Consider the following 26,515-nt stretch of genomic DNA (forward strand, 5'->3'; position numbering starts at 1 on the left):
TGTCGTCCAGGAAAAGTTTCCGTGCGGATCCCCAATGTGGTTGTGGCTCTTCTCCAGCTGGACGTCGAGACGGGGAGAAAGGGGGCTTCGAGCGAACCCCCTCCTCATGTTCACCGCTAGCTTGGCTTCACCTATTAATCATCCATATCATTTCAATTAGCGAGCGTACCTCCCCAAGGCCGTCATTATTAAATATTTTCCGCCCGTTACAAAATAACATCCTCACGCTCCGGGTTTCGGAAGCGATGGCGACAAATTTCCTGCCCTCGCTCGGGCACACACTTCGCCGCTCATCCGTGCTCCCAAATAGGATCAACTATATCCTGTTTTGCAATTTCACCCTTATTGAATGAGCTCGTTATGACGCTCAGTGCGCAAACACCCTTGCAGACAACCCCACCCGATTTGTCTGCTTGGTTGACGCCCAGCATGGCGTTTTCCATCCGAAACAACTATGCGATTGATTTTGAATACCCAAAATGAAACAAAACACTGATTTTTGGTGATAAATTTGATAGAAAGCTACATGATGAGGAAAAAAATTGTTGAATGTTTAGTGTGTGTTGCAAATGAGATGTCTATCACTGCATGAACGTCCATGATTTTTTTTTTGTAGTACCTTGACTAACCTCTATTCATGGCAGAAAGTTTTAACTTGTAGGAAATTTCTAAATTAAAACAAAATCTTACAATTTTACTTAAAGAATAGTTGCCCCTAAATTGTTAAAAGCACGTCATAAACATCAGTGATGCTACATTGTGATTTCCTAGGAATGTTGTGATCATTTAAAAAAGTGCAGAGATTTATTACATTTATCTATTTCCTACCTTGTTAAAACTATTTCTGATTATCACTGTGAAAAATCCATTACGATCGTCTTTGAGACGATTGTTGTGTATTGTTTTATTGTCATATCAAAAAACAAATTGATTTCCGAAGTGTGTATCTGACTGGCGGCTCTCAGTTTCAAAAGTTTGCTCTTCCCTGTATATTGATGACTGTTAAGATGATCAAGTACATTTCTGTATTCTGAAGTGGCAAAAAGAACAAGTCTGATTGCAGGTTGCACTGCCTTTTTTTATTCAGCAATTACCCATGCACTTATTATTTTGCCCATAATTCGCGTGTGTGCGTGTGCGTGCGTCGTTTTGTGTCCAACCATACATCACACACACACGCACACATACACATCACTTCTAATGCTATTATTGGATCCTTTGTCGACAATGTTTAGAATATATACAAATATAATCATGTGGTCAATGGGCCCCCCCCCTCTTAAAAACCTGCAAAGAACAACACAAGTACCCCAAACCCAAGTGTATCTAAAATACATTTTAATCTTGCTCAAACTTATTTTTTTTCCAACAATATTGTTGACAATATTCATCATCATCACCACCATTCTTCACAGAACTGTACAATCATGTAAATTGTTCTACATCAAGGCACGAGACAACAGCCCACTGGGGGGGGGGGGTTGAGGGATGGATTTTTTTTTTTGTTGGGGTTTTTTTCAAGGGGGGGGCGGTCCTGGGTAGGCTGATAAGGGGCTGGATGATGCTACACGATAGGAGGAGAAAGAAGATGTGCCAAAATTTGGTGAGCACTTTTTTTTTTCCGATGATAGGAATGTATAAAAGACGGGAAGTTTACACAAACGAAAGTGCTTTTTTTTTGGGCGGGCCAAAAGCAAGATGGAAACTTTTTGGGATGTGAGTGTATGCAAATTAGGGCCAGTTCACTGTTGATTTTCTGCTCCATTGTTGTTCTTGTTGTTTGTCTCCCTTTTTTAACTCCCCAATGTTTCAACCTGTGTGAAACACAAAAGAAGTAAATTAAATAATTTTCACTGACAATTCCATCACTGTGAGAAATTATGTTGAAATGATAACAATTTAAAAAGTTTATAATGACAGTAAAAAATATTTAGAATGTCATTCAAATATAACATTGCTAAAATGCTAGCTATGCTCTGAAAATTTTGTCCCATCCTGCCTGACATTTTTTTATCGTGTACGTTATCCGAATTGTCCATTTACCGTATTTTCTTGTTGTTGTTCCCTATCCAGGCGCTCACATGGCGATGCTTCTCCTCCGCCGGCCGAAAGCTTTGGCACCGACGTTGGTGGGCACAAAGTTGCTGTTGCCCATGCCCCCCGACCGGCTGAGGAAGTCGGCCAGGCGATGGGTCACGCAGGTAGCTGTATTGCAGGCTCGCTTCTGTGCTGTAACGCTGCTTCGGGAGAAGCCAAAGAAAATTCACAAGGTAAGATTTTGCTCTTTTGTCCTAATGCAAAATACCTGGTTTTGTTTTTAGCACTGTTAAAAAACATACTGTTACTATGCTAGAATTTTAGCTCTGTTAATTTTAATAATTATTTAAAAAAACATGCGAACATAATTAAAATGTAATTATGCTGAGATATTGATTTAAAAAATATCAATTAAAACATAACTGCAAAACTATTAATTACCACATAAATATGGCTTCTAACATAGCTATGCTCAAATCTTAGTTTAGAAAGATACAATTATACTAAAAATAGATGTTTGTGTGTCCTTTTTTGTAGTCTTGTTTTGAATTTCTTACCTTAGTATAGCATGCTGGGCCTTCCATCCCATCAAATATCCCTTTCTGTCTTTCTTTCTTTCATTTCAGGCATTCGTTTACAGTAAATGAGCGTTCGTTTGTCGGGGTCAAAGTTTACCGCACTAAATGAAAGTCAGCTAAGGCTTTCTGGTAGAAAAATATGTTTATTCAACAAGGAACATGGCGGCACCTGCTGATTAAAGTAGGTGTGTGTGTGCATGGGGTGTCTCTGGTGGTGAACAGCAAAGAACATCTGATTGTCTGACCTAGGGCTGGGCGACATGGCCTTAAAATAAATCTTCCCCCATAATCCGATTTTTGATTTATTTCCTCCTCGAGAAAATTCTTCTTATCAAGTTTGTCAGTTTTATGTTATTGCCATGTGATTAGATAAATATTGATTCTGAACTCTTCCGGATGATGTACTTGGCACAGTTGCCTGCTGTTATATTGCATTTCTGTTTCGTAGGTTATTCCGTGGTCTTGGTACCAAATAAGCAGTTTGCCACTGACAAAATGTGACTTTAAATCTGTTGACAACAGAAGCTAAAAAAACCCACTATAAAATAATAATGATTAATCTTCTTTTCAAACTAATCTCAATTCGCATCAATTCGCCCAGCCCTATCGTCAAAGACTCAAAATGGACGCCTGTTTCTTTTCTCTTCACGTCAGTCAGGCAAGTCGCGCCAACATGCTCTGGCCAATGAGGACGACCGGGAGGTAATGACATAGCAAGGGGGGAGGATGACGGCGTAAAAGGGGAGGGGGGGGGTTAGACGGCGTCAAACGTCTCGCCGTAGCCGGCGTAGCGCTCGCCATCGGGAGCGCCGCGCTTCTTGCCGGGCGTTCCCGCTCCCACGTTGGTGCGCGGGAACGTCTGCAACTTGTGCAGCTCCTGAGAGAGTTTGCCCAGTACGCAGGTGCTGAGGTTGGAGCAGCGCTTGGTTAGAGGCCGGGCCATGCTGTCAGAATCGGGGTACACAATGCATACAGATCACATGCACAGGGGCGGGATCAGGCGGGAGGAAATAAAACAACAACATGCAGGAAGAATCATCGGATCCCACTGGAATTCTCGGATTTTAGTTTATTTCTCTGAAAATTCTTGAGAGCTCCAGTGGGGCTCCATTGTGGTTGTCTCCAACCATGCATTTTCTAGACAATACATACTGTATTTTTTTTTTTTTTTTACTTTCCCCTTTCATTCCATTCGCACGTTCATCGCAGGCATGCCAATCTGTCTCGTGCTAGCAAACTTCCTTGCATCATGCTCACGCATCCGTCCTTTCATGCAAATCTAATGCTACTCGCCCCCACTTCTCTTTTTATTTATTTTTTTAAAACTTCTCCTTCTCATGCCGGCTACTATCATGCGCACTTCATTCAAAGTAATTCTACTAATTGATTGCAAGTTCTTCATGCGGGAGTGCCTTCATGACTGCTTTGTTTTGTGTGATTGAATTTGAGGTATTACCTCTGACACTAATCTCTCATAAGAATAACTACAGGAGTGAAACTTGAAGTTGGAATGGTTGGATTCGGTCAAGAAATGTGGAAGTGTGCGTTGAATTCAGAAATTTGAATGTCAAATTTATGGGAATTTTCGGGTGTTGAAAAAGTTCCCCGGGATTTTAAAGGATTCTGTTGATGTTAATTATAATCATAATAATTTGAGCGTGGGCGTACCTGTTGCCCTCAGCCGCCTGCTGCTGCTGCTGCTCCAGCTCCTCGGCCGTCATCTGCACAAACTCCTTGACGATGGCGTTGAGTAGCCGCCGCGCCTCGTAGTCCGTCAGCGTCACCCTCTCCGACATGGACTCCAACGCCGGTCTGCAGGTAGCAAACAAAGTTATTAAATTATAATTAAAATGACCAATCTAAATAAATTTTTAAATTATTGATGCAAAAATTATTGTTAAAAAATATTTATTTATATATATATATTTATTTTATTTTGTTATATATTTTTTTAGAAAACGTTCATTAAGACTACCATGAAAACTTTGTTAAATGTTTGTTAAAACAACCACAAGAGTGTGCTAGTTAAAAAAATGTTAGTTAAAAACAAATGTTGGTCTGAGATTGAAATGATTGCGGTACATGCGAGGTGTGCTTAGGTGGTCCCTGGCCAAATGGAATGGATGGATGGATGGATGTGATGCGTGCGTGGGTGGGGCGGGGTCAAGGTGGCGCGGTGCCGGAGTGGGGGGACGTCACCGGCTAGCAGGGGGATGACGTCGGCCTTGAAGGGCCGCCCGCCAACGCAGAAAAAACAATCTGCACAAAGTGCCCGTGCGTCTTAATGTGCATCTGCCGTTAGATATATTGATACGGATGCTTTTGCCAGACCTCGTGTAACTATAGACGTGCATAGACACTACATTAGGTACAGCTGCACTCTCCCGAGTACAAGCGCTGTCCCCAAATGTTATATATTATTGTAAATGTTCCATAAATTAGTCATTTTTATTTTTAATGAAAAATAGTTTTAAAAAATGGAAAAACATTTTTCCTAATAGTACCTTAATGCAACATGATTCATTCGTAAATCTAAAAAAAATATATATATATTATAGCAATAATAATAATGATATAATTTTTTTTTTTTTCTTTCAAATATTACCTCCAGTGTTTCTTTCTACTACTTTAAATCGGGTGTTAATGGAGATTCCGGGCAACAACACCAGATTCCAAATGACCATGTACACTTGCATTAAACACTCTTTCCTTGTTTTTATTACGTTATCGTAATCCGCCTGGAAATGACATTAGCGTAATGGGATGCGACAACTTTTTAAATGGATTAGCTTTGACGGCAAAGTGACATCTCCTTCAACCGGCTCCGTTATGGCGCACGATGCACGCTTGTTCTTATTCTTGTACCATTTCGACAAACGGGTCATGTCGGGTGACGTGTTACTCTTACCTGGCGGGGGCAGCTTGCGAGCAGTACATCTGGCAGACGACCAGGGCATATGTGATGAGGAACGCAGAGATCTTCAGCATGACCATAGTACCCCCCCCTGCACAACACAGACACACTCATACTTTTAAGCGTACACCCCAAAAATGCTATTTCCGGACAATCTTTAATATCTCTGAAAGCATCCCACCAGGATGGAGGTACTGCCAGTTCTGGCAGTGGGCTGCAGGATTGTGTGTGTGCGTGTGTGCATGAAGAGGACGAAGAGTGGGGTGGGGGGGGGTCAGGGGGGACTCCATCTAAATGAATGAAAAAAAACTAACAAGTGTGTGTTAAAATGTTCATTCTAGTTGAAATATACTACGTAACTAGGCTGAAATATTAGTGAAAACAAAACATACAGTGCTAAAATTAGTTAACATATTTTTCAAAAAACACTGATAAATTATTTGTTAAAATGTTTTTTACTTAGACAACTGTTCGGTAAAGAAAAACTATGCTAAAGTTTTAGTTAAAGTTGAGGGGCAAAACAGCACTGCAAGAACACAGTTAAAATGTTAGTTAAAAACATAACAGCATTTAAGTATTAGTTAAAAATTGTTAACGTATCTGCAAAAATGTTTCTTGATTTTTTTTTTTTTTTTTTTTTTTTTTTTTATCGAAAGGCATGACTAACTTTATACATAAGTTTAAAAATTCTCATTAAAATATAATTACTATAAATGTTTCTTCATGCATTAATTACAACTAAGCTAAGCTAAAATATTAGTTTAAAATGTGTGAGCCATCATCAAATTTTTGTTAGGGCCTGTTCAAAAAAAATGAAAAAAAAAATTTCATTAAAACATGTTAAAAAAAATAGCATATTGCACTTATGCTAAAATGCTACTCTTAACGGTCCCCTAAAATTAACTGCACAAAAAATTAGTAATTAAAAGAAATGGGGAAACCTTAACTATGGTCATATATGAATTAAAGCCCAGCAATGCTAAAATTCTGAATAATTTCTTCAAACCTAACTAGGATAAAATGTTTAAAATGTCAGTTACAACATGCTCAACTACTAACAGAGAGAGAGGGAGGAGGAGTAGGAGAAGGGGGATGACAGAGAGGGAGGAAGAGGTGGTGACTCCATCCAAGCTTCCCTGAGGAACCAGTGCATTAGTGTAATGAGCTGCCATTGCCTCACACACAAACACACGCACACAAACCTGCCTGACCGTTATCCCCAGACTTTTTCATTCCCTCAGTTTTGGCCCCCACTGCTATCATAACCACAAAACGTATCAGCACAAAGTCAACACTCACCTTTGGCGAGAAGCAGCAAAAATTAATAAATCTCAAATATGCTGGGATATTTTTTTTTTGGTCCGGATCAGGCGCTGCAAGCTCTGTTTTTGCGTGCAGCGGTGAGGCAGCGGCCCCCTATATATCCCGCCACCCGGGTTTGTGCATCGGCTGTGGAGGTGGTTAATTATCCCGCGGCCCAGCCAATGGGGCGATGAGCCGGGTCCGTCGACAACCAATGGGAGGGCAGCGAGGCACGCGGACGTCATTCCCAGTGCCTCTCCATTCACAAAAATGTGCCTCATTTGCATTGATGTCATTCATTAAATGGGCAAAGTTGCATTGTTTAAATCATCCTGCACTTTTTTTTTTTTTGGGCGGGGCCCTCTACTGGTGCGGGGTTACACTACACATTGAGGCTCATTCATAAACTTGTGCAATGATGTGAGTCACGACTCAGGCTTTGGCATAGCGTGTTTTCGGCATCTCATGAGCTAATACGAGCTGCGTCATAAGAGAGAAATCAACTTCTGTTGAGCCAATGTATGTTAAGAAAAAATATTAACAAGGCAAAACTACTTGTTAAAACGCAAAATTACATTAACATTTTTGTTTGAAAGAATTATAAAACCAAAATGTTTCTTCAAACATTAAATTCTTTCAATGAGAAAGTCAAGTCAAATATATGTTTTTCCATGTCAATAATATGTTCTATGCGTCTCCACAGTTCTGAACATGCCATTCTGATTAATATTTGAAATTTTGAACATGTTTAAAAAAAAAAGTGTTGGTGAACATTATTTTCCTTTAACATGTAACAAATATATAGAAATCCACACAACTCTACAATAAAATGCGTCTTAAAAGAATGTTCATTAGTAAGGTCAAAGGTCAAAACCACTACTCCAAGGTCATAATTGAACCAAAAAGTTTTGGTTCAAACATTGTATTAAAATGTCTGTTGAAACATTGCTGCTTTCCTTCCGCTCATCGCTCACACGCGTATTTGCTTAGCGTGTTTTGGCGGTCTCACGCCATGTCCGCTTCCAACACGAGTGTGGCGCGTGCTAACAAGAGCGAAGCTTCAAAGTCTATTGAGCTAATGGAGTGATTGGAGCCACTAACAACGACGGGGTGGACGGGCTGCCGCCGCCCACGCGCTGAGCAAACGAGTTGTCCAACCTCGAATCGATGGCTCCTGTTTCTCCAAAGCAATTACACAACGCTTTGTCATGCACCGTCATCTCGATAACTTTTCATTAGCCACCGCGTGCGTGTGTGTGTTACTTAAAACAAGTGTTCAAACCATACTAAAGTAGTAAAAAAAAAGGTTTAAAATCACACAATTAAAAAAAAGTTCATTAGAAAATAGTCAAAACAATATTAAAAAATGAGTCACGTTGAAATGTAACAACAAAATTATGTTGCCCAAAAGTCAGTTAAGTTATTTTGAGAATAATAATAAATAATTTAAGTTATTTTGACAAAAGTTGTACTTTGTAGCCATTTTGTGGCATCTATTAACAAACCATTTTGGAAGGTGGGGCTATTTGTCGGGGTTCACTGCGAATTGAATCTACACATGACTACACCAAAATGTTTTTTCGTACATTTTGGGGGCCAAATGTATATGTAAAACATGTTTGTTAAAACTTTAACTACAATCTTTGAACGAAAAAGTATTCAAGAACTTTTAGGAGCGACGCTGAATGTGAGCTAAAACGTCAATATGTTAAAATGTTAACTTCCACATTGTTAAAATATCAACACACACAGTCATCTCCATTCTTTTTCATGAGTCGGCATCGCCGCACTGTCAAGCCAATGAACATGTCAGAGGAGCAGAAAAGGGAAGGGGCTCGTGCGTCATAGAGGAACCCCATTAGACACGATGAGCCTTTTAGTGCTATTGAGCTTAGCGGGCTCACCCGTGTCAGGTGCTAAATCATCTCCAGATACCTTGAATTTGCTTCTCACACTCGGTGAACTTTCTGTTCGTACCTTCTGAATCCACTTCTTTGAGGGTCTCTTTGCGTTCACTAAAAGATCTTTTAGTCAAAACAATGGGAAGAAATGACTTTTATAATCCAATATATCAAAAACATTCCGATAATTGTGTTTGGGTCTTGGTCATTTTTCCGGCGTGGGTGTCGTCCTTTCGGTCATTGGCATCGGGAACCACGCGGGTCATTCGGACTCCTTCAGACTTCCCCTTCAGTTCCTGTAAATAAATTTTGAAAAAAATAAAACTTTGCAGCAAGAGTCAATATCGTAACCTTTGAAAGCAGCAGCCCCCGCTTGTGCCGATTAACGCACTCGCACCAGTACACACTCCAGTGGCCCAAGTTTTCAGACTTCCTACTATCATCTTTTCCAGATGATTGATAAATAAAAGTTTTGGGACGGAACCCTATTGATTTTGACTGAGGGCTCCAATTAGTTTGTCTGCAGTGACGTTATTGGCTACAATTTCAAATCCCAGCTGAGATTCTTTGTGATATCGAGGCAATTGCAAGTGCAAGATTTTAATTAGCAATGTTTAACTTACCGTAGTTGACACAGTTTCATATTTATTTTCCGAAAGCAGATTCGATCATTTCCAGCAAGTAGCCATTATTTTTCTTTTGGCTTTCACGATAGATAGGCGGATTGATATGGCCACCTACGCGTCACGACCAGCGCGAGCTAGTTTGTGTTGGATATCGGCACAGAGCAGACTAACAAATGTGTCTTTGACTCTCGGCGAGGGGGGGAAAAACATTCAAAGGCGGCACTTTCGATATTTTAAGCGCCAGGAGAAACGAGAAGACGTCAATGTGTTTGTGCCGCGGCGTGATGAACAACCCCGCCGGAGAAGAAGCTACGAGTACAAAAAAAGCGTCACACGTGTAGCGAGGCCGTCCGTCCGTCGATGGGGTCACGGCGCACGTGGTGATTTATGAATGGTTGCCCGCACTTGCGACGAAACCTCCCGGTCGCCCCGAGCCGAGGCGCTTGGGATAAATCACTTCCCAAGGAGAACCAGCACTTAAGTCATTATCCACCTAATGTCTTTCCATCTTCAAATCTAATCAGACGCTTGCCACCAGCGAGGAGCCTCGTAGCTGATTAAATGGCAGTTGGAGCTCCTGCGCTTCGGGCTTTTTTGTAGCGCAATGCTCTCCTGAGCTTTTCAGATTTCAGGGGGAGTTTGTTGACTTTTTTTTTTTATAAAAGGTTTTCTGGATCTATGAGCAAGAGAGTCTGGACTGGTCAAATTCACATTACAATTATCTGGGATTCCCGTTGGGGCTTGGCGGAAGTCGGGCCTCTCCCGACTGCACTTCCACCACCCAACCAGCAGGGCGAGTCTATTCGTATGCAGATGAAATGGACGATGGATCCTTCTAAGATTTTATGCGGTTGACTTGGCAAGCACAATGGCGGCCCACTTCATTCCTTCTTGTGTAATCATGATGAATGGAGCTTCTAAGGGTCTCCTCTGTGTTCCTGTTCTTCATCCGTTAGCGTCTCGCCATCGATTCGCCGGAAGCGTGTCTCTCCTTTTTAATCATTTATTTTTTAATGAGTCACAACATCCGACGTCCTTTCCCAAACTGCCACGCTGATGGATGCTGAGTTTTAAAAGGACCGGTCATTTACTTTACTCAACAGACTGAAAAAGAAAGCACGAAGTGAGCACGTCCGCTGTGTGCTTCACTTTCTCACACTTGGTGCTTCTTTTTCAGGCTATTGTGTATTCTGAGGAGGTTTCCGACAAACGGAGCATTCGTCAAATCCTCTCAAGACGCGGCGGATCCCGCATGAAAGTGCGTCAGACTGTGTGAAAGCAAGCGGCTCCTCCCCAAAAGCATCTTAAGAGAAACTTGGCCGCGGCGGCATGAGGAGTCATTTGGCTTTCAATCACGCCTGATCAACTTGGCGTGCATCCCGCAGTATTTATAGAAACTTAACGTTATGGGCTTATGACGGCTGGCCTCCGCCCAACAATATGCTTTCATTCCGCTTCCTCTGCGGCAAAATCTCCCGCTCGACGCTTTTCTTTTTTTCTGCTCGGATCACCGAGACGATTTTTACGCTTACAGTATGCTTGCAATTGTCTGCTTTGATGCAAATGGGGGGAAATCTCAAACGATTAAGACCCCGGTAAAAATAAAATCAATTCCAGCGCACTTTAATATCAGTTTCAAACTTATCTTACTTAGTCAAAATGTATCTTTGGCTTGGATGTTTCAGAGCAAACAAATTTGTCAATTTTCCAGCCAATTACTGAGTATAAAATTTCAAGAAAAAATCTGTGAGTAACCAAAGCCCTTTCTAATAGAAAAATAGTGCTTTGGCACCATCTTGTGGCTGCTTTGGGCCAGGAACTATGTTGACATAAGGATAGGAGCTTCTTTTGGCTGTCCAATAGACTCTTCAAACGTTCACTAGAATTAATTTGTGGCAGGTTTACTTGCTATTCTTTACTGCATACTAATCTTAGTTCCTGTCTTTGTTCCCGTTTTGACATTGATTGCAATGTAACACTCGGATTGTTTACGATTATTATAAAACTCCCTTGTACAACTAAAGGCCTCTCCTCTAATAACCATAAATCCAAACATGAAGTGAGCTCATCTGGCACGCTTCTTCTTGTGGACTTTAGTTTTGTGACTATTGATCGTCTGACCTTTCTGTCCTCACTCGCTCCGATGCTCTTTCTTCTCGGGCCGTGACGCTAACAAAGTCCATCGCGTAGCTGGTAAGCTAACGGCTACATTGGTGTTGCGTTAAAAGATTTTTGCCATAGCTTTATGTCAATATGCATCGAGAAACCTTATTTAACTAAGTTTTGATGACAAAGAATATTTTGATGATTTTAACCCTTTCACATTCAAATTGATATTCCACTTGCATGGCCTCGTTACTGTTTGACTTAGCTTAGCTTAATTTGAGGCAGACATTTTTTTCCTCACAATTTTTCTTCTTTTATATTCTTGGCAATTTTTTTTAAAGTTTTCTTGGGTTGTTAACACTCTTCTCAGTAATGCGTCAAATTACAAGACATATTTATTGCCTGTGCCGTCTTGAAAAAAATATACGGTAAAAATACACTTTAAATTGGCCGTTCAGATTTGATTTTACAGTCATCAAAATTTCCTGTTTTTTCACTTGTTGCACATCTGGCTCATGTCCAGTATGTTTAAGTGCGTGACGTCAATGTGTACACTCACGTGACTTTGCAGTTGGCCGCTTATCAGACAAACGCTAAAATTTGATTTGAAATACAACCGCAGTCACTGAAAAGAAAAAAAAAACTTCATCAGCAACCAGGCTGTGACTCAGAGAGGAGTGTCCGGTCCCGCCCACTGCGCTTGTGGTCACTATTAATTTGTGTAATCACGGAGCTGAGCTGTACTACATGCCAGCAACATTTTTATTATTTGCTTGTAAAAATGCAGCAGCACCACCAACAAATGTAATTGGAGGAATGTGCTGAGTGAAAAGCAGTAAAAAAGCAGATGAATAGCAATAAACAAAAGCAGCATCAACTGTTTTATTTTTTTCTTTTGTCCGGTCTGTACCGCCTCGTCTCCCACGTTTTTGCGATTGCTGCATTTTTAAATGAGCTTTGTAATAACTGCTTATCTGATATTTTGATTTTTCACCCCATTTCCTTTGACAAAAACATTGAAGCAAAAACCAAACATTCGTAGAATTGATCTTCTGGAAGCTCTCTAAGATCCCGTTAGACCAAAATGCTGATGCAGCATTTTTCTAATAAATAGAAGATTATTTGTTTTGCAAAATACATTAAAAACCACTTCATAAGACTACATTAAAAACATAGAAGGGTAGACAGGTGGACAAAAGAAAGAGCTAAATGGATCAAAAAGTTGCTTTTATTGATTTGAGTCGAGTCAGATGATACTTAAAGCTATATTTGAGAAAAAAATGAGACCAAAAAAGTCTGGAACAGATGATTTCATGAATGGTCCCACAAAACGGGGAGAGCGGAGTGGAGTCTGGTGTGCCCCCACCCACCTACTGGTTCTCTTCCGAGCAGCGAGTGCCAGCTGAGACGCACGGCGTGGCTGGCAGTGCACACCGTGACTCAGGCTGCTCTCCATTTTAAAAATTAAAAGAAAAGGTGGGGGTCTGCTTTGGCAGATTTAAATGAGGGCCCCCAGGATGAAACATGCTGATCTCAGCACAGCGCCTACAATCTCAATCACAAAAGGGGGAAAGGAAGGAGGCTGGCGCGCTGATGTAATGGCCTCCCGTAGACGCCATCTTGTTGGCACAGGGGAGGGCTCGTCAGCAAAGAACTTTCTCTCTGCCAAAAACCTCAACTCACACCCTCCCAAACCTTTCCTGATTCATACTAGGGAACTTCAGTGACCCCCCCAGCCCTTTAATTTTAGCCTCAGTTCTACTCAAATCTATAATTTGATACCACTTAATCCATATCATAAATAAGATAATAAATGAAATCAATAATTATAGGATGAAGAGATTGATGCAGTTTAGATCTTTAATTTTTTATTTGTATTTAATATTTAAAAAAAATACTCATTTAATTGTAAACTGTTGAAAGTAATGTAGGAGAATAAAAAACAATATTAAAAAATTATGACTTTTTTTGTACTCGTAGGTCTCATCCAGTTTAAAGGCCATCTTTTGGAGGGCTGATTCAAAGTATTGACTGGGAGTCCTGTGACACAGAAATAACTCATGTGAATTATTAAAATGTAGAAAGACAGTATTGATTGCACAGTTATATGTTTCCAAATTTAAGTGGGATCATATCATTATATATGGCTCATTTACAGTGGTAACTTCTGAAAAAAAGTTTGAGAAACACTATAGTTATCAGTTAAATGTCACGTTTAAGACTGAGCAATTGTTGGTTGAGCTCTAGCACCAACAGAAAATATGTTATTGTGTAAGTTAATTTGAATTCTGTCAAAGAATTTCAACCCAGCGGCGTGGACAGCCAGGGTTGGTTTTTTTTACATTGTTCAATAGTTTCCCCAAGTGCCGTCTTCTTCTGGTTTAGTGCTGCCGCCTAGCGCTGATTTGACGCGTTACTACTTTAATGGTGTGTTTAAAGTGTGAAAAGATTTCACACATTTTTTTATTCAAAATAGTAAAAAAAATTAAATTGTCTAAGGTTCCTTTCATATAATTTTTTTAAAAAGCAAAAATGCTGTGTCGTCATTTTAGATCGGAGCTCGACTGGTTTTCCCTTTGACGTCACTGTGGTCAGGAAAGCCAATCGAGCGAAGAAGGATCCGGTGGAGAAGTAGACAGGCGAAGCTAAACCGACGCAAATATGGTCAGTGGGAATTAAATGTCGCCCGGCAAAATGACACACAACGTGTACACATTTCATAAGTTATTGGGTCGCTTTAACTTGTGGATTATCCTAAAATGATCTTAGAATCGCTTACTTGCCAGTAGGTAACGTTAGCTAGCCAGCTAGCCAACTTTGGGTCCACTGTGAGTAAGCAAAACAGCTTGGCCGGCTGGAGCTAACGTTAGCTTCGCCAAAAACCTCCTCCACACGCTCAATGAAAATTTTATTTTTTGATGAAGACTGCATAAAAACATGTTTGAGTCCATAGAGACTATGCTGTACTGGGCTTTGTTTGCAAAATGATTTGTTTTAGCGGGTAGGGGGTAAAAGGTTAGCATCGAGGCGTCCTTTCGGTTTTGATTTTAATTATTTAAATTTGAAAACAAAACTTTGAAAAATGGAGACCAACACACATTTAGGTGTAGTCTTGGGCTGGTATAATATTGTTCCTCCTAGGGCCGCGTAAAATAGAGAAAAGCGCATTTATTTTATTCCATTATATTCAGAAAATTAGGTGAGTCAAAACCGCAAGGTACTTAAGTTGGTACCTTGGTGCATCTCGTGTTACGATTATAAATCATTTAACTTGTAACTTAACACCATCCCTAGAGAAAAGTCTCGTGCTCGCGTCTGGAAGCAACAGTTTGGTTTAGTTGGGGTGGACATGGCAATGCAAGACAATTATGTAAGACTCTGTGGCTTGTATATCATGTTTTAGGGTCCGGTGGTGTTAACAAGTATTGTTTTGTTGTTTTTTGCAGTTTCGCAATCAGTATGACAACGACGTGACCGTCTGGAGCCCTCAGGTGAGCTGTCTTTTTGTCTCTTTGTGTGTATTAGAAACATAAAAATGCTATTCCGAATGTGTCATTCACGATGTTGCTGATATGTTCAGGGTCGCATTCATCAAATTGAGTATGCCATGGAGGCTGTGAAGCAAGGCTCTGCTACCGTAGGACTCAAATCCAAAACCCAGGCAGTCCTTGTAGCGCTAAAGGTACAATGACTCTTTTGACTTGCCCCCTTTGTGACTATCAGTTGACATGAGGCAACAAATTATCAACGGCAATCGGTTAGACTCAATGGAAGACTAGATCGATTGTTTGTGTCGTGTGTAGAGAGCTCAGTCAGAACTGGCGGCCCATCAGAAGAAGATTCTCCGCGTTGACAACCATATCGGCATCTCCATCGCTGGACTCACTGCAGATGCCAGGCTGCTATGGTAGGTTGCATGTTTCTTTCAAGAAGCACCAACAACAAAATCATACACACACATTAACTAGTTTTCTTACTTGCAGTAACTTCATGCGTCAAGAGTGTTTGGACTCCAGGTTCGTCTTTGACCGCCCCCTGCCCACGTCGCGGCTCGTCCATCTCGTCGGCAGTAGTATCCTCACGTCCAGAATACACGTTGGCTGTTTCTACGAGACGATATTCACCAATTTGTTCTGATACATGGCTGATAATTATGATTCAGTGTTCAATTCCTGGGCAGCCCAAATGAGGAGGACGGTGGGGGTTCACGGTGATTGCTGAGTGGTTTCACAAAAGAGCCTTGACACAAGCTCAGAAACTCAAATCCCAACACAGCGATACGGAAGGAGACCTTACGGCGTTGGACTGCTAATCGCCGGCTACGACGTAAATCCACTCGCATGTTTTTCCCCAAAGACTCGTGCTTATGTTGAACACAAATGTGTTTCTTTTTTACATATATCAGGACATGGGCCCCCACATCTTCCAGACGTGCCCGTCAGCCAACTACTTTGACTGCAAGGCCATGTCCATAGGCGCTCGCTCGCAGTCGGCCCGCACTTACCTGGAGAGATGCATGGACAAGTTTGCAGACTGTGAGCTTCACCTCAGATAACACAATAGTGCAAATTAGCTTCTTAGGAGGCCACCTAATCACATTACCACCATGGCTCTTAGTACAATGAACCCCTGTTCATTGTGGGGCATACTTATCAGATATATATGTTGTTGTTTTTTTTTTTATCATGAATGGCATGCTATGTGTTGGCATAGCAACTGTTAGTATGTGAGCGTTTGAACTTGTATTTAATGTCCAGGTAATCTGAATGAGCTGGTCCAGCATGGCCTGAGAGCCCTCAGAGAGACCCTCCCCTCTGAGCAGGACCTCACTACCAAGGTACGTCACACACTGCCCCCTACTGATTCTCTATCACATTACATTACTTTTTTTTTTTTTTTTTACCTTGCGTTTTAATATCATGGAATCTTTCTATTTTTATGAATCCTGTTTCAGAATGTTTCCATCGGCATTGTGGGTAAGGACATGGAGTTTATCATCTACGACGATGACGACGTGGCCCCCTTCCTGGAGGGTCTGGAGGAGAGGCCGCAGAGGAAGGTCGTGATGTTGATTTCATGCCAGTGCACACATTATTTCATCTACTACAGATCTGTGAAGTCATTTCATTTTGCGTTGGTTTTGTTTTAACTTTTAATGGGGTTTTTTGTCTTGGGGTTTTTGCTAGGTCAAAATTATTTAGCGTTAGCATGTGATATTCTAGCCTTTCAGCCTTTAGTAACATAAGGAAAGCCTTAGTAGTTTGATAAATGTTTTTGATGTGTCAGGTGGCTGCGCCCGCAGATGACGACGCCGACGCCAGTGCCGTTGCCGCGCCCGAGGAGCCCATGGAACACTGAGGCCAACGCTGAGCCAATTCCTGTTTGTGAGGCATAATGTTAGAGATGTGCCACCTGCCTAAAAACGTCGACCCCTACATATTCTGCCAGGATAGGTCAGTGAGAGCTTTTGTACGGGTAGGATGAACCCTGTATTCCAAAAATAAACGCCCCTTTTTTGAAGTCACTTGTTCCCAGCACATTTGTCACATATTACAAAAACTAGGTTGTAGTATCCTCGTTCCCACGAATAAATTCAAAATGAAACTTAAAATGTGGAGTTTAAATAGGGAATATTTATTGAAAGCTTGCACGCATTTTAAAAAAAGGTTGAATACTTGGTGCAGTTTTTTGAAGCGCTCCCCTTAAAAGTGAAAGAATTTCATAGTGGCCCAGAGATCCTTGGATTTTTCTGGACGCCGCCCTCTGAGAAAAAATTGGACACCACTTTGCATTTGCTATCAAGCAAAGTCCAAGGTTGTGAAATCCATGCAGAATTTGGGGCACATGCCTGTTAAGTTACTCCTCAAGCAAAACATCGTCCAAGTGAGAAGTCACTGAGACTCCTTGCTTGTTTTTTTTGTTCCGCCGTCTAACGGGACCGCCGCCGGGCAACGCGCTCGATTCCAGGCGGTCCATTTTCTCTCGCTCCATGACCGACGTCATCTTCAAGGTGAGTTCGAGCTCCTTCAGCACACCTGCCAACTCTTCCTCAGGCACGCCCAGCTGGATCTCCTCTTCGTACTCACGTTCCCTCTGCTGCTCCTCACTCAGATACACCTCCTCCAGCTCTGTGTCCAGGTCCTCCTCACCTCCCGAACCGGCACCCGGTTCCTTATCGGCCTGGTGTGTGCCCATAAAGCTCACGGGATGGTTCTCTCCCCGGTCGCTGCTGTCATCTTCCCCGGCTTGTGTCTGTGCTCCACAGGGAGAATGCTGACAGCAGCAGCGAGGATGCTCCCGCGAGTCATGAGGATCCCTGTCTTCAGCTGAGATGCAACACAACATATGGTAAGATTCATCATATAGTTGTACAGCTGTTCCTAATATTTTGATATGCTTGAGTGGTCTTGGACAGACATGAAGTCTAATCACTTCGCTGAAGTCTTGTACCTTCTTCCCAGGGTCCCTGGTGGTTGTTGTTGGGCATTGCCACACCCTCCACCAGGTGCCCCTCCTGCATCACGCGAGTTATTTCTGTCAGCTGCTGCAGGAGACTTTCCTGGTCCACATTCACTCCCTTACTGGCACTACAACATAGACACAAACATTTTTACTGTCTATCTCTGGCATGTCAGCACTGGCTTTCTATTCACAATCACCTGTCAGAGCTTTGGTGCACGTTGGAAACTATATTTTCCATCACCATCTCCGTCTCCCTCAGCTTTTCCTGCAGCTGAACCAGCTCAAAGTCGGCTAAAGGGGAAACGACATGTTTGAGCTGTTTAATAATATGATTGATAATGTAGATGCTAGTTAGTGGGTATCATGACTCACTGATCTTCCTTTTGGTGTTCTCTGAGCGTACTGAGGAGAATCTGCCCAATGGAGGCTGACTGCTCCCGTTGGATGTGATCTGACCACAAATGCAAACATATCAGCGCCTCAAATAACTGCATGTATGTTTTTTTCTTTAAATTCAAAAAAATCACTGTTCACATGATGGCTTTTTAACATAGCCTGGAAAAAGAGTGCATGCACTTTAAAATAAAAGACCTTGAAGAGGATGTAGAGGATGTAGAGTAAAATCCCAAATCCATAGACAGGAATGATTTGTCCCGCTAGGTTGGATTTGGCTGCCGTTCCCAGCCCGCTTCCTGCTCCTGCACCTTTGACCCGGGTGGTGCCGCTCTCTGCCTTGTGGGCCCTGGACGAGGTGCCTGAACCCGCTGCCACCCTTTGGCCTCGTCCGTCTGAGACCATGTGACGGTGCACCATAGGTGGGAACTGACCTCCTACACATGTAAGACCATTTTTTATTATACACAGTCAAATTAACTTCAAAAATATAATTCTGGAATGTTTATTATATAAGTGACTGCAAAATCATTGCTTTCCCAAAATTTCTATGAAATGCTGACAAAATAAGTCCCAAATTCAAAATGCTGTATATACATTGTTAATGAGACTTTTAATTTTAAACGAACATGCAACAAAAGACAAGGACGGTAACATCCTTACAGCCAAAAAAAATGAAATTACAAGAGCCCTATAAAAACACAAAAATGTACTTAATACGTCGTAGGTCAATAAAGGGCATAGGGGTGCCCCTGAAACCTTTGGCGCCCCCCTCCTCCTCAGGGAGGAGAGTGTAACTACAAGGAGATTGAACCATCGCTACTTTTAACATTCGTTTAAAAAAATAAAAAATAAATTGACAGCTATTTGAACACACACGTCGACATTTCAGCCGGGATTAAAAAAAAAGTCCCATAAGCGACGCACCTTCGCTACCGCTAGCATCCTTCCTCCCGCGAGACAACAGCATCCTGGGAAGCAGCAGGGCCACGCAAAGCACGAGGCAGGTGGCAAGCGTCACTTTCTGGAAGGTAGACATCGCCATGACGAACACAACCACGAAGTAGAACGTGAAGAAGGGAGTGCAGCGGTTCTTTCCCTTTCTTGTTGTGGTCACTGGTTCGATTGGATTTCCTTTTGCAACCGGATGTGAGCTATTTGTTGCGATATCTAAATCTTGCCGCTAGGTGACGCCAAAGTGCCGCCTCAGAATCCTAACGACAACGTCAACAGTATCCGTCTGTAGATAGACCCCAAAGCCCTCACTGGACAATAATAAAAGTAATTGTAACAGAACAATAGTAATAATATGATCATTTTATTTTTTTCATTTTTTTGGGGGGGGGGGTGAAATAAAAAAATAATGACATAAAAAGATGGCAGATTCAAAGTCCTACCCAACTTATCTTTTTTATTTTTATGGTTTCATTTTAGTTTATTATTTTGAAGATTAAATTAAATAAGTTTGAATGCAATATTATTCATTTATTTTATCTAAAACTAATAAAACATTCAGTTGCCAACTTAGTCCATAGTTGTTTTTTTAAATGATGTTACATTTCAAGAATTATTCGTCCTTTAGTTTTGCTTTAAGGAAATTTTCAGTTGTTAATTTAGTACAGAAGTCTTTAATACATCATTCTTATTAGCTAAACTATGTTGATGGCGTTCATTGAGTTGAGATAAAAAAACAACCAAATAAACACAGTTGAAAGCATCTTTGGTGGCAAGAGGAAAACGCTGAATGTCCTCTGTTTGTTTCGTTGCTCCTTGTGTGTGAGTTCAACATTAAATAATGTTTTATTTATAAAAACACACAAAGAGGAGGACTTGATAACTTGTCCACACAGGACTCTTGTAGCTCGAGAGCCATTCTTTAAGTGCTTGCTCCTTTAGTTTGTTTTTAGTTTGCGTCCATGTGTTGACATCATCATCATCATCGCCTAGGACATGTTTCACTCCCAAAAAGTTCAAAAACGAGCTGGAGAAGGTCCAAAATGCTTTTCATTCATCCTCTTCACCTGAAATAAGCAACAGAAATGTGACCAGTTCAGAGCATGATGGAATAGAACGTTTTAGTTACCTGTCACTGCGACAATCTCTCTGCCTCTCCATTAAGATGCGTGCCCTCGTAGTCCAGTTGGCACAGGATCATGTTGTTCTTCAAGAAGAAGCGGTCGCCCACACAAAACCTGCATATGGGCATTTATTGATGAATTCAAGTTTATTGCAACCAGCTTCTGTTAAACTCCAGAAGCTGTGTCCTTGCTGATGCGCACATATTACACGGCATAGTCAGTGTTGACAACTTTTGAAACCTTTTTATTAGTGATAGCAATTTTATTTAGCTGAAAAATAGATGAGTTGTACATGATTAAAATGTAGCAAACTAACATAGTAACCCTCTCTCCTCATCAAAATACAGAATGTTACTATCCCCGAGCACCACTCCACAAATCTATGCTAGCATAGCAATGCTAATCAGTGGATTAATCATAAATGACATACAAGATCCAGATCCCAATTAGAATTCCCATAACTGTGCTTTGCCACGCTAATGGCTAACCAGCATGCTAATGTTACCTCTGGTGGCAGAGCTGGCAGGCGAAGCAATCCAAGTGGTAAACATTGTCGCGCGCCCTCATCACCATTTCGAAGGCGGGGATCAGCTTAGTGCAGGCGGCGCATTTCCCCGTCACGCCAAAGAGCCTGAACAGGAAAAACACCTTGAAGTTAGTCACATACTCAGTACCAGGCCTGGACTGGCCATCTGTCATACTATTGTTCCTCATCAAGAAAAAAAAATCCCTTTTTAATGTGGCCCTATTAAACTCTAAACCATAACTTGTTTATCTAACAAACTTTGAATTGCCATGGAGGACAGAAGTAGGTCATCATTATCAAATAGTACAGTTTCAAATTCTATTGTGGTGACTCATTAGTAGCGTCACCGCTGCTGCTTTTACACATGAAGATAAACACATATGAACCCCACATGTGATGATAATCCTCCATTTTGATGAGTCCCAGCAAGCAGCAGAAGGTCAACAAGCGAACGAACGAGCGAGCGTCCATTCTGGGGAACAAAAAAAAAAGAGCGGCGCCGACTGCCGTGTTCTCATCTAACGAGCATCAGGCACCTGGTGGGCTCTGTTCCCTCTGCCCCCTTTTTAACGAGGCTACGCGGCTCAATGCTAATTCTCCGCTAATGGCCCAATTAAAAGAAATCACATGGTTCTAATCCCGCTCTTCAAAGGGCTCCGGGCCGGGCCCATGACGAGAAAAGCAGGAGGCGACGGAGCCAATTTAACCGTCAAAAGGGGCTTTTTGCTGGGCTAAGTGCGGCGTGCGGCTAATGAGCGACTTAGCGGCCAGCAAATCCAGATGGAGTGCGCGCCAGGCCCGACAGCACATGAGCTCGGCGAATCAGGAGGTGTGCAGCTGACCGCTGAGCTCGTTATTTCCCCAAAGAAGTCTCAGCGGAGTCGTCCGGGAAACAACCACCGTATCATAATAGATAGCGCTACACTTGCTATGATGATTAGCGATGGTTTTATGCCTCTCAAAGGAAGGTGTTGGTGGTCTTGGGACGTGCTGGGGATTTAAGAACTATTTTGCAGGTTCTGAAACAAGGACATTTATTATGTTGTTTTGGGCAGAACAGTCTGCTGATACTTGGTTCATCTTCATCATAAAGTATTCGAATCTGGATGCTAGCATTGGGGTTTTCCTTAATCCATTTTCAAAACGTGCTTGTTGGTTTCATTTAGGACTTCTAAATTGTCGGTTGGTTAAAATTAAGGTTAGGGATACCCTAGACCTCCGCAGTCCATTGCTTGTCTGTGCCTGGACATGATACCTAAGGTAGTCCCGGCGACAGAGGATGAGGTTGGCTCGAGTGTAGAGGGTGGAGCCCACTCGGCCCAGGCGGCAGTCGCAGCAGGCGCACTTCAGACAGTCTTCGTGCCAATAGCAGTCCAGCGCCTGGAGCATGAAGCGGTCCCTGATTCTCCCGTTGCAGCCAGCACAGCCTCGAGCCTTCTCTCTGGACTGGAGGGACACCAGGGACACGCCTAGGCAACAGGAGAGATGAGAGACTTGGGTTCACTGCAGGGAAAGTTTTGCTCCAGCGAGCAGATTGTTTTAGGTGGAGCTAGACACGTTGCTCTTCATTGATTGGTTGACACAGAATGCCTCTCGTCCACTTTGTACCTTAATGGCAGATCAGGATTTCCCAAGTTTCAATACATTTCATTTGTGCTTCAGTGATTAGCATCACAAAAAAGCCAAATAAATCCTTTTCGAAACTGACTCATCCTCGCCAGATTTGCAAAGGTCTTGCAAGATATCGTGACTTGTGACACTGTTTTGAATTTCGTGGAAATAGATTTTCATGAGGCAACTCTAATAATAGATTTTATTCCTGATTTAAAATAAATCTAAAGTGATGTTTTAATGACCCAGTTTTATTGGAATTTTTAACATTGTTATTTCTGGGGTCGTTATTGGAGAAGACAGACTTTTGTCTTCCAGACATTACAGGGAGAAATATTACAGACATTACTCACGCAAAGATGTCTAAGGTATTCATTTATTCATTCATGAATAGCCTCAACTTCCCTGCAACTAATACAGTGGCGACCGCACTCGACTTTCACAAAATGAGCACAAAGAGATAATCACTCACTGTCCTCCTTGTCCAGCAACATCCTTCTCTCCAAGCACCGCACCGTCTCCACTCTTGTGTCCCGGGAAACAATCGATCCTCCAAAAAAAAAAAGTTTGTCAAGCGTGAAAGTAGCTTCAGTCTGAGGCAAAGCGGCACACGCCGTTTGTTTTTTTACGGGACAGACCACCGGTTCCCCTCCAGCTCCCCTCCAGCCTCCTCCTCCTCCAAATGTTGCGTCTTATCTGAGCTGATGTCAGTGCTCAAGCATTCCTACTTCATGTGCGGAGGTTGCCGCTTTGTGCAATGCATCCATCCTCCACCCCCTCTAGAACTTTACCTCTCTCTCTCTCCCCTTCTCTCGCTCTCTCACTCTAATTATATGAAGTCATTATGCTCAGCTCTGATAGTAACCCCCGCCACCCCCTCCCTGAATCAATTATTCAATACGCAGTCACACACCAGGACTGCCGCGGCCTGAGGTGCTTTAGAATGAGCTTATTCAACTCCAAGGACAGCAATTATCTCCGGGGCGCTCTGGCATCAACGTCGCACTCCAAAGATGGTCAACTATTGCGCGACTAGAGGCACATATTTAGCATTTCGCAAAAAAAAAAAAAATCACTGGTGGAGTCGGAAGTGTGTGGCGCGTACCACCCGGGGGTGCGAGATTAATGATCGGTGTAATAGCCGTCACAAATTTGGGTCTTCGTGAATACCGTACAGACCTTTTGCAACACAACGCCATCTGCTGGATGTGCTGCGACACTGCAGCCCTTCACATTAGCTCGACATGACCTTATTAAATAAAGCAACTTAGATTCCCTAACAGCCTTGGGACTCGCAGACGTACTTTGGATCGTTTTATTCATGAGTCAAGACTCTAAATAGGACAAAGTGGGCTGAGGTCATTACTTATCATTACCATTGAGCGCATTATTAGCCCTTGCAGATAGATTATCGGAACATGACAATGATTTTCACGTCAGACGAATGCCACGCAGCCTCTCGGCCGAGCTCATTAGACGCCGCGGCGTAAACAACATGGCCCCCGGATCAGGTCGCACTAATTAACCAGCACCATCGACCCACTGTACTCTCATTATGCGGCCTCTCATCTGATCGCATGTAGGCCGTCAAGGCGCTCAAGCATCGGCGCGCTAATTAATCAGCTGATGAGGTGCAAGCCGAGCTCCGGTTTTTCCCCCTCTCATCATCGTTTGCGGCCCACACGGGAGCTAATTAACTCCATTATTAATGCGCCTAATTAAATAGTTTCTCCTGGTAATCACCACGGCCATGACAAATGGTTGGCGCGTCATTATTTTGAACGCAAGCCTGAACGCTGAGTTGGCAAGAGCACTTAAGCACTGTACCTAAAAAGATTTAGATTGTTTTGCATTAGTATCATATTTGTGTGGACTGTATCGTTGAATGTGTGTAGACGTTAAAGTCGGAAAAATAAATAGTCAAGTAAAATATAGACACTACCTGGAATCTACCTCAGTACCATAACATGGCGGCCTTTTCGGAGACGCAGGGGCGCCATTAGGCTAATTGCGCTAAGAGCTGTCTGTGGCTGACATTAAAGGTGATCCGAGGTTAGCGCGCTAATTAGCAGCCAGTGGAAATAGAAAAAAGCTTTTTGGCCATCTGCTCGTGTCCCCTGTGTGAGGGGAAAACAAAGGGCAGAGACAAATATAGACGATGTTTGGTGAGCTCACCTCAAAGCAGCTGCCCGTCGTGCGCGTGCGTGCGAATACTACACCGCTGTTTTTGTCACACTATCAATCAATGTCATTTGAGTGGCGCCCCGCTTCATTCTCAGATTTCTGGAACACATTCTTCCTACAGAAAGTGAAAAGAAATGCTCTGAATTATCAAATTTGGCTGCCATGCTTGGCTCACAAAAACTATAAACTGTATTAGCACCCATTTTTCCAGTATACTGTATTTGTTTCGAATTTTGCAACAATGTAATTAAATGTTTGGTTTTGAAAGACTCTCAGAAAATTATTCTAAAAGAGCAGCTTCAAAAAAACAAAATGGGCGGGGGGGGTTGTGGGTCTACTTGCCTCCCAAATTTTATGGTGCAAAGTGAAACTGACTTGGGGGGGCTGAATTGTTCTAAAATTATGCCATGTGCAATTGAAGAAATGATGAGTCATCAAATGTTGCCGCCATTCTTCATCCACATGAAATAATGAAAATTCAAACGTTTTCATGCTTGGAATTTTGTGACAAGCCAACAAAATCTCCAATGGCAGATTTTTTGTTTGTCTACTCTGTCACGGTTTCTTGAGACCTTTAATGACAATTGTCTACCGGGCATCAAGATCTAAATTTTCTCCAAAAACCACTATTTTGGACTGGATAGAGAAGAGACACGGCAACAATCTTGATTTAGCCGCATCCATTTCGATGGAGATTACCGTCTTTTGGAAGTTATCCAATTTACTGTCGGAGGCTGCAGAGTTGTGAGATTGGCGCGGCGGAGGATGTGCTCACCAGCTGTGAGATTAAGGGGAACTGATCGATGGCCCTCCTGATTGGTTGGCGCTGCGTCCCGCCAACCATCCAATCCCCCCGTGGTCGGCGGGCTTGTCCTCAGCGAAGCCAAAAGCAATTCTTCCTCCTCACGGGGGCCAAATAAGAGCACTGACCTGAAGCTTCAAGGCCACGCTTGGAGGCGCCGTCTCCATCTTGTCTGGAGGAAAAACATCACGCTGAAGGGGAAGAAACATGAAGGGACTTAAATTAGAAACACCAGCATAGTATTATGGCGAAAATAGGGGGAAAAGAGGTGATAGCTTAGCATTAAATGTGTGTGTGTTGTGTTTTTAATCACTTCTTGGTTTGTGCAGCAGGCCGTCTCTGAAATTACATGTCAATCAAACGGCATGTGGGCGGATCTTTGTTTTTTTCCCCCCCAGAGACTTTATAAAGGATTTCTTTTCAGGGTAGAAAAGAAAATGTATGTATTTATAAATGTATGGCATGTTGTTTTGACATTCAGTGTCTTTTTAAAAATTATTTTCTAACAATATTTATTTCATTGATTTATTAATTTAATTGTAAAAGATTTATAAATGACAAATACCTGATGTGCTGTCCGACACTTTTCAATTCTGCTTAGAGGCGGTAAACAAAGCGTCAAAGCAACTTTTAAGCTAACCTCCATGACTGTGACGTCACTTACCCGTGAGTGTGATGTGTTACACGATCACAAAATCCATTTCACTCAAGACAGATTGTTCGTCTCTTTCTAGTCGTGTTATTAATCTCTTTATTCGTCAGTTTGAAGTTTGAATCAAGTCGTGGAGCCAAAAAGCTGCTTGAAAATCTTTGCCGCCCTCTTGTGGCCTGACTGGTATCTTACAACTTGTGTAGCACGTTCAAATGTGTTTGCATATAAAAAGTACTTTATTTAAAAGACAACACTACAACTTTTGCTCTTGCACTACCACCCTGGTCTTAATAATTACAAACATAAAACTGTTTGAACTGTTGCTCCTTTTTCTTTTTAATTT

General features: G+C 42.1%; 4 protein-coding genes and 1 long non-coding RNA gene across 10 annotated transcripts in view; 2 read left to right on the top strand and 3 right to left on the bottom strand.

Annotated features, from left to right (window-relative positions):
• The window catches only part of LOC148396943 (uncharacterized), a 23,955-nt gene extending 16,854 nt beyond the window's left edge, over positions 1-7,101 (top strand). Inside the window, exons 2-4 of the long non-coding RNA XR_015858953.1 lie at positions 2,074-2,270; positions 4,297-4,433; positions 6,900-7,101. This is a non-coding gene — a long non-coding RNA (uncharacterized LOC148396943). The remainder of the gene's footprint in view (positions 1-2,073; positions 2,271-4,296; positions 4,434-6,899) is intronic.
• On the bottom strand, positions 1,058-12,135 carry LOC148396944 (calcitonin gene-related peptide 1-like). Of its 4 annotated transcripts, none has more exons than XM_088378008.1 (5): positions 6,829-6,956; positions 5,524-5,620; positions 4,284-4,427; positions 2,044-2,237; positions 1,058-1,814 (listed from the first exon to the last, which is right to left on the bottom strand). In XM_088378008.1, the coding sequence occupies exons 2-4, from the start codon at positions 5,607-5,609 to the stop codon at positions 2,078-2,080; spliced, it is 390 nt and encodes a 129-aa protein (XP_088234134.1). In that variant the 5' UTR covers positions 5,610-5,620; positions 6,829-6,956; the 3' UTR covers positions 1,058-1,814; positions 2,044-2,077. The 4 variants fall into 4 exon arrangements, with proteins under 4 accessions (XP_088234134.1, XP_088234133.1, XP_088234132.1 ...); XM_088378007.1 differs by having other exon boundaries at positions 2,044-2,240; XM_088378006.1 differs by lacking the exons at positions 1,058-1,814; positions 2,044-2,237; positions 6,829-6,956 and adding exons at positions 2,256-3,559; positions 8,809-9,028; positions 12,024-12,135.
• A 1,881-nt stretch (positions 12,136-14,016) lies between these two features.
• psma1 (proteasome 20S subunit alpha 1) lies at positions 14,017-16,984 on the top strand. The gene is made up of 10 exons (XM_088377995.1): positions 14,017-14,128; positions 14,911-14,955; positions 15,045-15,146; positions 15,268-15,371; positions 15,448-15,536; positions 15,720-15,790; positions 15,870-15,999; positions 16,222-16,301; positions 16,419-16,523; positions 16,751-16,984. Exons 1-10 carry the CDS (start codon positions 14,126-14,128, stop codon positions 16,820-16,822), a joined length of 801 nt encoding a protein of 266 aa, XP_088234121.1. The 5' UTR covers positions 14,017-14,125; the 3' UTR covers positions 16,823-16,984.
• A 93-nt stretch (positions 16,985-17,077) lies between these two features.
• ric3b (RIC3 acetylcholine receptor chaperone b) lies at positions 17,078-19,468 on the bottom strand. The gene is made up of 6 exons (XM_088377989.1): positions 19,247-19,468; positions 18,518-18,756; positions 18,299-18,377; positions 18,124-18,217; positions 17,915-18,051; positions 17,078-17,790 (listed from the first exon to the last, which is right to left on the bottom strand). Exons 1-6 carry the CDS (start codon positions 19,362-19,364, stop codon positions 17,321-17,323), a joined length of 1,137 nt encoding a protein of 378 aa, XP_088234115.1. The 5' UTR covers positions 19,365-19,468; the 3' UTR covers positions 17,078-17,320.
• A 605-nt stretch (positions 19,469-20,073) lies between these two features.
• LOC148396947 (rhombotin-1-like) lies at positions 20,074-25,711 on the bottom strand. Of its 3 annotated transcripts, XM_088378000.1 has the most exons (7): positions 25,494-25,711; positions 24,710-24,833; positions 23,007-23,084; positions 22,179-22,392; positions 20,903-21,028; positions 20,403-20,511; positions 20,074-20,340 (listed from the first exon to the last, which is right to left on the bottom strand). In XM_088378000.1, the coding sequence occupies exons 3-6, from the start codon at positions 23,026-23,028 to the stop codon at positions 20,406-20,408; spliced, it is 468 nt and encodes a 155-aa protein (XP_088234126.1). In that variant the 5' UTR covers positions 23,029-23,084; positions 24,710-24,833; positions 25,494-25,711; the 3' UTR covers positions 20,074-20,340; positions 20,403-20,405. The 3 variants fall into 3 exon arrangements, with proteins under 3 accessions (XP_088234126.1, XP_088234128.1, XP_088234129.1); XM_088378002.1 differs by lacking the exon at positions 24,710-24,833; XM_088378003.1 differs by lacking the exons at positions 24,710-24,833; positions 25,494-25,711 and adding an exon at positions 24,477-24,495.
• Positions 25,712-26,515: the final 804 nt, after the last annotated feature.

The sequence above is a fragment of the Syngnathus floridae genome, chromosome 6 (genome assembly GCF_059516105.1).
Source record: "Syngnathus floridae isolate MCC-2025c chromosome 6, RoL_Sflo_1.0, whole genome shotgun sequence".
NCBI classification, from domain to species: domain Eukaryota; kingdom Metazoa; phylum Chordata; class Actinopteri; order Syngnathiformes; family Syngnathidae; genus Syngnathus; species Syngnathus floridae.